Source organism: Mugil cephalus, chromosome 10 (genome assembly GCF_022458985.1).
Source record: "Mugil cephalus isolate CIBA_MC_2020 chromosome 10, CIBA_Mcephalus_1.1, whole genome shotgun sequence".
Classification (NCBI taxonomy): Eukaryota; Metazoa; Chordata; class Actinopteri; order Mugiliformes; family Mugilidae; genus Mugil; species Mugil cephalus.
Genome location: NC_061779.1, coordinates 5,135,489 through 5,145,195, shown reverse-complemented (window position 1 = coordinate 5,145,195; position 9,707 = coordinate 5,135,489). Strand labels below are relative to the sequence as shown.

Below are 9,707 nucleotides of genomic sequence, written 5' to 3'. Positions count from 1 at the left end.
TTTAGACTATTTTTGCATCAATAACATGTCAACTTTCACACAAAGGAAACTTGTTTTACAACATTTTTTTAAATTATATGTAAGATTTTTTATTTTATTTTATTTTTTTAGTTGGGGAGTCTGTAATCAATTATTAAAGGCTAAATTAAAATCTGAAAATTAGTTCTGTTCCAGTATGAGCTCATTTCACATTTCGTAACTTTTTATTTACTTATTAGAGATACAGATTGTTTTTTTTCCACAGAGAATTCTGTGTCTTTTAATCAAGCCTTTAAATCTGAAAATACTGGCAAAATATTGTAATATCCGTTTTCCTTTGATGGTTTGAGGATTAAAATGAAACTGAAGCTACGAATGAGAGCTTTCAAAATAAAACATTAATACTCTAATTATTCTGTATCAAGTAGCATCATTACACAAAGAAAGACAGGAGGAATTACAGTCAGCGAAAAGGGTAAAAAAACAAAACAAAATATAGTGAGGTAGGATGTGTAAGGTAAATAAAATAGGAAAGTAGAGATTTGGGGCTGAGTGCATGAAGAAACCAATACCTCATGCCTCAGAAAATGTAAAAATAATTGTCTTAATCTAAGCAATGAACACTTCAAGTAGCTGTACCACGTTAGCTATGACCAGAAACAATTCGTTCTTTTTATTTTAGTTTTATTTAAGTGAAAAAAATATTTCTAGTTCTGTTCAATTAAAGCTGTTATTAGGTTATTATCATGCACTTTTTTGGGATGCCGGTGTCATGTTAATAAATGTTCAAGATAAAGTGCATATTTTTCTTAAAATTTGACGCAACGGAATTTGTATTTTGAATATTCCCGCTGTATATAAAAGAGATTAGTAATTTATGAATGGATGAGGCGAAAGTACAATGCGCTGCCTGAATCAGCAACCTATCAGCCAATCAGAAAATAGTATTTGTCGTTGCCAGGTGAAATAGCAGCGCTGTAATCACGCCTTCCACAAATGAGCACTTAATCTTTTGTCCTGAAGGTCGTGAACAAAATTCACCCTCACCCCTTTCAAAATAAATAAATAAATAAATAAATAAATAAATGAAATAGAAAAAATCTCATTCCAAGCTAAATTCAAAACTTGAGAGCCCTGGCTGTTCCTAATGTCTCCGTTTATTCCATTTAATTGGGGACTAATTATTAGAAGCATTTAAATCTGCACCTTAACACGTTTATAGAGGTGTTTCGGTCACACTAAGTGTAATATCTTAATTAAAATCAGTTTGTTCACGTGTAGAAAGTAACGCAGCCTCTTTAAGGAGTTTAAGTGGTTTCCTGCTTCACTTCGTCTTCAGAGCATTTCTTGAAACCACCGGCTTGTCTATGCGCCTTTATCCCGTCCTTTACTGCCACAGTATGAAGGCGATAACATTTGGGCTAACACTTGTTCGACAGTAAGTGACTTAAATGTTCATATTTAGCGTTTATTTGTGATTAAAGGACTGTCTTTCGCTCCCATGGCCACAGGCGACTGTAGCTTTGACACAGTTAAACACTTAGAAACAGTCAAATACACACGGGCACATGTGTTGTGAAGCTAGTTCTTCGAATAAATAAACTTAATTCTGCTTGTTACTGACTAAATTACCACCACTGGCTAAATGCTAATGCTAGCACCTAGCAGGTGATCCATACTTGCACATGGAGGATTTATTTTTAGCCTCATTTTCTTTTTAATTAACACCAGCTCACAATGTTTTAGAGCTTCAAAGCTATCGGCAAACAATTCAAATTTAATAAGAAGAGCAGCTAACAGCTAGAAAGGGTTTATGAGCCGTTTTTAGTTCATTTTGAGTTCATTTTACGGTGCAGCTCACACTGCAGTGGTTCGAAATAACCACTAGGGGGCAGGCTTTTACAGAAATCGGAATATAAATATATTGTTTAAAAAATAATAATAATAATAACATACATACACATGAAGCCATATACTGGTGGTTTTTGTGTCGAAGTAAGAGCCATCAGGTATTGCAAGTAAAATTAATAATAATCTTTTATTTCACTATAAGTGATTAATTATTTCCGGCTTTTGCAATGTGAAGATTTCCTCTTTGTAATTTAGCTGTAAATCACATATCTTGTGGATCATGTGGATTCTTTAACTGCTTTCTGATGGTTTACAGACAAAAGTCAAAGATTGAGTGATTGAATGCTTTAAACAAGCATCAGTCGCGTCCTCATAGCAAACACAGATGTCATTAAAAGCAGCTATAACAGGAGGCAGGTTTGAGCATCTGGCCTGCAGAAAGGCCTTTGAGGGGAAGAGTTACGCGGGAAAAAACAATGGCCTTGCATATGCATGATAATAAGCATGAACCCAAACTTGAGGCAGCTGAACAGCTGACTCTCCAAGCTTCTTCTGCTAATGACAGTGGCTCCTGTGCCCTGACACTGATGAATTGTCTATGTCCTGCAGTGGGGAAACACAGTACAACAAAGAAGGACTGCTGCAAGGTGGAGTATAATTCAAAATGTCTGTGGTGAGATAATAAGAACAGATGCATTTTGTAATCTTTCTAAAAGTCGGCATTCTCATCGGGCTGTCTCCAATTCAATTTCTCTCCATTTTTTTTATTTTTTATTTTTTAAAAACATCTTCCTCCCTCTCCCTCCTCTAAGGCCAGGCTATAGATTTACCATTGTCTGAGGCCGGGCTGAAGCAGGCTGAAGCTGCAGGACAGTACCTGAGAGATGTCAAGTTCAGCCACGTGTTTGTTAGCGACCTGAAGAGGGCCAAACAAGTAAGACGCTCCAACCAGAAAATGTCCCATTAAGATTAAAAACTGATTTTGCACGAGCGCTCTGGCACGAGTTACGGGGTTGCCCATAGGAGTACAGACATCCATTTGACAGTTACTTGAAAATAAAGAGTTACAGATTCACAGATACATTAATCAGATATATATTAACAAGATTAACCAGAGGTGAGGCATAATGTCTGATAATATTTAAATCTGATCAAATCTGATAGACACGCAACGACGCACGCATGTGCATAACATTATCAGTTTTTCGCTGAGCTCTGCAATGTGGCTTTTAAGTTGAGCAATTTTTATCAGACTGTTTGTTAATAGTGTACTTTAAAAAACAACAACAACCAATGTCTTCAGTCCAGGAACCTAAACTAAATGTTGGACAATGAAGCTGAAGACATAACCTCCTCCTTTGTGAAGAAAGAAAACAGCACCTTCTTTTTTTCCTCCAGACCGCTGAAACCATAATGAAGCACAACAGCAGTTGCTTGGGTCTGCAAATGGCGTGCGACCCACTACTGAAAGAGATAGTGAGTGATACTTCTTCTGTGCGGTGTCACAACAATTAGAAAAACACGCCCGAGTAATCCACTGGCTTGTTTTTCAGAGCTTCGGGACAGCTGAGGGAGGACGGCTGCAGGACGTGAAAGAGATGGCCAAGGCAGCTGGTCAGTCGTTTCCAGGCTTCACCCCACCAGGGGGGGAGACTCAGGAGCAGGTGAGGCTCTGATATCTCATTATTTATGTGGGTATTATTCATTTCTGTCCTGCTCATGTTCCCTTTTGATAATAACTCCAAAACGGACACAAGAACAAGTACATGTCTACCCTCTGCAGAGAGCCACAAGACATTTCTAATGGTTGATTGAATTTCTTGTGAAAAGAATTATTTATTTTTTACTGGCCCTTCAGTTCATTCTTGACATATACAGTATGAAAGTGATTATAATGAATTATGCGCAGATGAGGAATCGAACAAGCATGTCGGCATTACACATTAGATAGTCTTTGGTGTTTGTAAAGTAGCTGCATGGCCACTGATTTCTTAAAGCGTAACAAAGGCTTATTTAACTCCAGCTACTAAAAGAATAAATTCTGCTTACCTCTGGTGCTTTTTTTTTTTACCATACTGAATATTGTTTCTGTTTTATTTTTAATAATGCACCAATAAAACTTTATTACTATTTTTCTTATTAAGTTCAAAATCTTGGAACCTACGAACAAATCTGTGTCCATGAGTATAAAGTTTAATATTTTACATTAAGCTTAAAATAATATTTTCCAGTTGTTTGTCCGTTTGCCAAGATCATCTTGATGAAACTAGAATTAAACCTTTTTGTGTATTTGCCTTCAACCTCGACAAAATTTGATGCAATAAACAGATATGGCCACTAGGTGGCAGAAAACACTCATCTATTCCCCACCACTGACTCTGGAAGGATGTAACCTGCTCCTTATGGCCTCTTTGCATCCACACGATTGTATTTCGTCTGTATCTGCCAGGGAGGTTTTGTTGCGGATCGGGAGGGGGATCAAAGTACATGCCCCTCTACTGTCAAACAACAGCAGAGAGTTCGTCACTGCCCCGATTAAAAAGTCACCACTTAGCTTTGTGTTATTTGTGTTAAGGGGCGCGTGGGAGGACGCCGAGCATGTGGGGAGGGGATGTTCTATTTCAAAGATACCTCGTGAGACTTCTTCCATTGGATCTTGGCTTGGACGTTAACTCTGTTCCAACTCGGTACGTGACCAGCACATGATGATGACAATGCAGATATACAAAGATTTCACGTCAGCGACCCAATCATCGCCTGCAGGAGGCCTCCTCCCATCCCTTCTAAACTAGTTACAGGTCATTGCGTCAGAATGACGTGTGCTCTTGCTGGCAGAGGTTGTGACTACGGTTTGGTGTTTTTAACCTTCACAGTCGCAGGGAGTCACATTTCTATTGCAGTGAACGCAGAGAGGCAGGAGAGGAGTGGCAGGAGAGGCGGGCGGTGGTTCATAACAGATTTCTGCTCTGTTCAGGTGAAGGAGCGGGTCAAAGAGTTTTTGGAGAACATGCTCCAGCAGATTGGGGCTGAACGCTGGAACGAGGGGCAGGATGACGGCTCCTCACCTGCAGCACCTGCAGAGGCGTCTCCCGTAGAGGGGCATGCAGACGATGGGGTCAGGGGCATCCCGATCCACGCTCTGGTGGTCACCCACGGCGCTTACATGTGTGTGGTTGTGCGTTACTTTGTGGATGAGCTGCACTGCCGCTTGCCTCAGGGTTGCGACAAAGCGCGCATGTTCTCCCTAAGCCCCAACACAGGCCTGAGCAGGTTTACGGTGACTGTGAGAAAGGAGGGCGACAGGTTCGTACTGTCAGGGATCCGCTGTGTGTTCATCCACAGGGCGGACCACGTTAAAGCGTAAGAGCAGAGAGGAGGAGTGGACGAATGAAAGGGGGGCAGAGATACTGAGGGATGTGGAGAAGACAACTGATCAAGACTATACAAAAAAAAACTAAATGAAAAAATACAACTGAAAATGTACAATTTAGATGTTTATTATTTTCCATTACCTCACAATGTGGTTAATTAAAATTGAGTATGTTATTCAAGATAAAGAATAGAAATATTTTACAGTAAACAACACACTTTAAAACAACACAATATTAAAAAAATATTTCCCTTGTGAGCTGCCATCAGAAAATAAAATCATTCAGGGACGACCTCTCAGGATGACTAAATACAATCTAACTCCGACACACATATTTATATATTTGTAAATATATATATATATATATTATATATTTGTATATATATAGTGTTTTTGCAGTTAATCTATGATGCACAAAAGAGCTATTTAAGTATTCAGGAGTTTAAAAACACTTTTATTCTTCACAAAAATTACTTACGGCACACAAAAGAAGGTTATGTAATAATTTTGTCGGATAGTATTTGTGCTCAGTACAAGCAGAAAGCGGGAAATAAATAGATAAAAATAAACAAAACACCTTAACAACCTGTTCGTTGTCAGTATCGACCCAAGGTTTCACAACCCACAGCGCATCACTAACGGTTCATGTTGCATGGAAATGTCATCATCGCATTTGTTACCGCCTGGCTGTTCATTGCCGTAAACGTGGGCAGCTCTGTGCTCTAATGAGTCCCCGTTTCTATTTTTATCCTCTGGGATTCAGAGGTTTTGCAGCGGAACACGGGGCCGAGCCGCCGCCGTGTTTACTTTTCGGAAATCAGTGACTTGTTCATTGTTGTGAATTAACACTTGAGTCAACGGGGACAAACGAATGCCACGAGCCGCTGGAGCGCGTTGAACTGTACGATGCACGGACTGTTTTATCGGCTGCTGCTTTCCACTCCACACACTTTTTTGACAGGAAAACGAAGAGAATGTGCAGAAAACGACCACTTGTGACGAAGCCATCACACGTAAAAAGGCTCAAAAAATGCAAATGTCACATGGTCTGACTTTTCTGATAAACCTCCATTAAATACACATTCAGTTTGCACTGGCTCTCGTTTGTTCATCCTTCTTTCTATGATATGAATTGCTCTTCTTCTTCCTCTTGTCCACACATTCATTTGAACACTGTCGGACCAGGTCCAAGAATTAGGTCATGTGCGGTTATAACCGTGTGCCTTTTTAGGGGGGAAGCGGGGGGGAATGACTGTTTATTAGACAAAGTAATGTGCACGAATGTATTTATTTAGTTACTTTTGTTCCATTTTCATAAGAGAAAGCTTCTCATTGGGTTAAATACATCATGACTATGCTCTAACGTGTTCAGAACGTCGATAAGGAGCTTTTGTTGAATGTATTTTAGACTTGATCCACATTTGTATATTCAGTTTTTAACTCTTTTCACTGCAGGACACAGTGACTTGTTACAAGTGAAGCTGCTTTTGTTCATTTGTGATGCAGCAGAGCGTCCTGACTTAAGAATCGTAAATACTTGAGTCTCATGTGAACAAATCTTTGTCGTTTAGTGGTGGAGTAAGAGGCTGGAACCTGGGAGCGCAATATGTTCATCGTTTTCCTGCCTCGTCCCCGACGTACGTGAAAAAGCAACTTAAGCCAACATCCGTAATTCATACTGTATTTGAAGTTCTCTGACTCACAAACAAGTGCTCCACAGAAAAAGTCGCCATTTCTTTTTTTTATTTTTTTTTTCACATCAGTAACAACACAGCACGAAATATATAAATAATAAAACAGTTTGCTATGAAGGAAGGTCATTTAACACATTTCAATAAATAAATACCTCTCATTGCTGTGACTGTTGGTGTCCAGCACCTGACACATTTAGATTGTGATATATTTTATTCAACAGCAAGCTCTGATTTCGTTTTCTTCCCCTCAACACATTCATAAATATTAAGAATTACGTACATATGACACTTTTCTTTTCTTTTTCTTTTTTTTTTTTTTTACATATGCAAAACAAACATTGCCACATCTGGCCCAAAGATTAAAATTTAACAGACAAAAAGAGGTTAAAGGACAGCGGGACCCTGGACCAGAAGCCGTGTATAACGTTGCCAAACTTATCCTTCGTCCGCTATTGGGGGCAGGCGACCTGTACGAGCAGCTGTGATGTAACCGGGTTTATGAGTACAAAACCCGGGCGTAATAGTCCCATAAAAGCTTCTGATAATTTCCAGGATTTTATAATTCTCTTTTCTCAGAAGTTGTTAAATGTTTAATGCTTTCGGGTCGCCTCGTAAGAGAGCAAAGCCCTCCCTAGTGACTGGTGACATTTCTATTTGAGTCATTTTGTGATACTGCACAGGGTATCCAGAGGCAAACCTCCCCGTTCCCCGCAGCCAAACATACAGCGACTTTTCATTAGGAACATAACGACACGTGCAGCTGCTCTCGACTATTTCTCCCATTAAATTAAAGTTCGTCGTCTTATTCTTGATTTGCACGTTCTGCGATGTTGCTCTTGACGGGGCTGCCAGGCCCGTTGGACTGCAGGACCCTCAGGGGGTCGTCGCAGGACGTGATGGTCTCTTTGGCCTCCTTGGACGCGGCGCCTGGCTGCTCCTGTTCGGGCTGGACGTAATCTGAATCCTTGTGATCCTTCGCAGAGTGCGAGGGGTGTGATTCTGATCTCAACGGGTCGGAGGGATTCACCTCCTCGCTCCTTCTCCGCCTCCTCACCAGGGGGCTCAGGAACCTCTCCAGAAGGGCTGACGAGGGTTCGGGCGGCTCCCTGTGAGCCATTCGCTCCTCGTCCACCCCCAGCCTGAGCAGCCGGCTCGCGCTCGTGGAGTAAAACACATCTCGGTGGTCGGTCAGATCTAACCAAATGCGCTGGAAAAGACAGTCCTCTCTGTCCCTTTGTCTCTGTCGGACGGACAGGCAAACACAAAATGATTAGTGTCTTTATCCGCACTGATTGCATGACTCGAATGAAATGCATCTAAAAATACTCACAGAGTCGTACAGATCTCCCTTTGAGCTCATGCACAGGAATCGTTTTCTTCTCAAATCAAATATTGACACAAAATTGCTTGAAGCTGTTCTTACCGGCAAAAGAACTGTAAAAAATAATAATAAAATATATATATACATATAGGTTCAATATGTTTAAAACTGGTGTGTAGGCAAAAATGTCAAGAAATGCATTTTAATTTGCAATATATTTAAAATAGTTTTAGGAAATAACACTATTAACAGCTGCCAGAAATCAATCTTTCGTACAGATGACATATTCTGTGGAAATATCCTGTGGTTAAACTTCTAAGCAAACTTCTTATACCATGTACAAATACATATTTGATTTAAAAAAAACAAGTAACAAGTAAAGCATAATATTGCCCTCTAACAAATCTAATGCAGCACACTAAACATTGTTAAAGTTACACACCTGTAATGAGACATTCATTTGTGTGGAAATAGACAGACTCACCAAGAAAGTCTCTGCGAACGCCTTGTCTCTCCGACCCGCTCGGCTGCGAGTGGAAGCGACCCGTACCAGCGGATGAGTCTGCATCATGTGTTCCTCTGTGCAAGCTGCTGCCCTGCTGATGTTGCTCCTCTGAATCCTGGAGCCTGGGTCTACAGTCCGCGGGAACAGACGCGTGTACGGCAATAAGGATGAGCGAGAGGAGAGCCGGTGGCATGATCAGAGGGGATGAAGGGATCTCTGGAGGCGCAAATGCTCGGGATGTTGTGTGGTCAGCTACTGGAGGAGGAGAAAGTCCAACAGGTCTATTTAAACAGGGGGTCAATAAACTGGCTAACTCATTTACCGAAATGACTCAAAGCTTAGCTGCTTTTCTCTGGTTAAGGTTTGTCTAGATGGAATTTATGCATGGCTCTAACTAGGAAGATATCATTTATTTATTCATTTTTTTTTGAAGTCATAGATACATGCATTAATTATTCTTTGTTTAAATGTGACAAATAGTCTAACGCAAAGACTAAACCTGTAAATTCAGAGGCCGGAGAAGAGGAGGGAGGATGAAGGAGCAGCAGAAGAGGTGATGGAGATTCAGCTTTACCCGTTTGTACCTTGGATATCTCAAGAAAAACAAGTAAGGTAAGAATAAGCGGCTTTCACTCACGATTTTTCTCTCTGATTGGTGTTTATACTCGGTCACAGTGACTGTACAAGTAGAGTTTCTGGCCAACACACTTCATCTGCAAGGTGCATGGAAGTAGTGAGATCATGTAGCACAAAGAACAGTTTTAATGCTCTAAACAGATCAATACCACAGGTTACAAAACCAGCAATTCATGCTGACCGACATCCGGGGGCAATGATTCATACCTTGCTTATTAATTAACTGTAACTCACACACTTCCGCCGCTCTCACTATCTGTACTAGAGTACACACCCTGTAATAATTGTTAGAAGGCTTGGCAAGCAATTCATGGGATAAATGGATATATTTAAGTAAATACATCATCGGTA

General features: G+C 40.4%; 2 protein-coding genes across 2 annotated transcripts; one reads left to right on the top strand and one right to left on the bottom strand.

Moving 5' to 3' along the window:
• The first annotated feature begins 1,142 nt into the window (after positions 1-1,142).
• Positions 1,143-6,280, top strand: tigara (TP53 induced glycolysis regulatory phosphatase a). The gene is made up of 6 exons (XM_047595366.1): positions 1,143-1,417; positions 2,440-2,477; positions 2,643-2,764; positions 3,229-3,306; positions 3,384-3,494; positions 4,805-6,280. Exons 1-6 carry the CDS (start codon positions 1,347-1,349, stop codon positions 5,192-5,194), a joined length of 810 nt encoding a protein of 269 aa, XP_047451322.1. The 5' UTR covers positions 1,143-1,346; the 3' UTR covers positions 5,195-6,280.
• A 646-nt stretch (positions 6,281-6,926) lies between these two features.
• LOC125014373 (fibroblast growth factor 23-like) lies at positions 6,927-9,126 on the bottom strand. The gene is made up of 3 exons (XM_047595367.1): positions 8,700-9,126; positions 8,225-8,328; positions 6,927-8,134 (listed from the first exon to the last, which is right to left on the bottom strand). Exons 1-3 carry the CDS (start codon positions 8,911-8,913, stop codon positions 7,697-7,699), a joined length of 756 nt encoding a protein of 251 aa, XP_047451323.1. The 5' UTR covers positions 8,914-9,126; the 3' UTR covers positions 6,927-7,696.
• Between the last annotated feature and the right edge of the window lie 581 nt (positions 9,127-9,707).

Bases quoted from the DNA above. Each gene is read 5' to 3' on its own strand.
- tigara (XM_047595366.1), top strand. From the start codon at position 1,347: ATGCGCCTTTATCCCGTCCTTTACTGCCACAGTATGAAGGCGATAACA. The intron at 2,478-2,642 runs GTGGAGTATAAT...CCCTCCTCTAAG, and splicing joins CAAAGAAGGACTGCTGCAAG to GCCAGGCTATAGATTTACCA. The intron at 2,765-3,228 runs GTAAGACGCTCC...TTTTTCCTCCAG, and splicing joins ACCTGAAGAGGGCCAAACAA to ACCGCTGAAACCATAATGAA.
- LOC125014373 (XM_047595367.1), bottom strand. From the start codon at position 8,913: ATGCCACCGGCTCTCCTCTCGCTCATCCTTATTGCCGTACACGCGTCT. The intron at 8,329-8,699 runs GTGAGTCTGTCT...TATTTTTTACAG, and splicing joins CGTTCGCAGAGACTTTCTTG to TTCTTTTGCCGGTAAGAACA. The intron at 8,135-8,224 runs GTGAGTATTTTT...TCCGTCCGACAG, and splicing joins AGGGAGATCTGTACGACTCT to AGACAAAGGGACAGAGAGGA.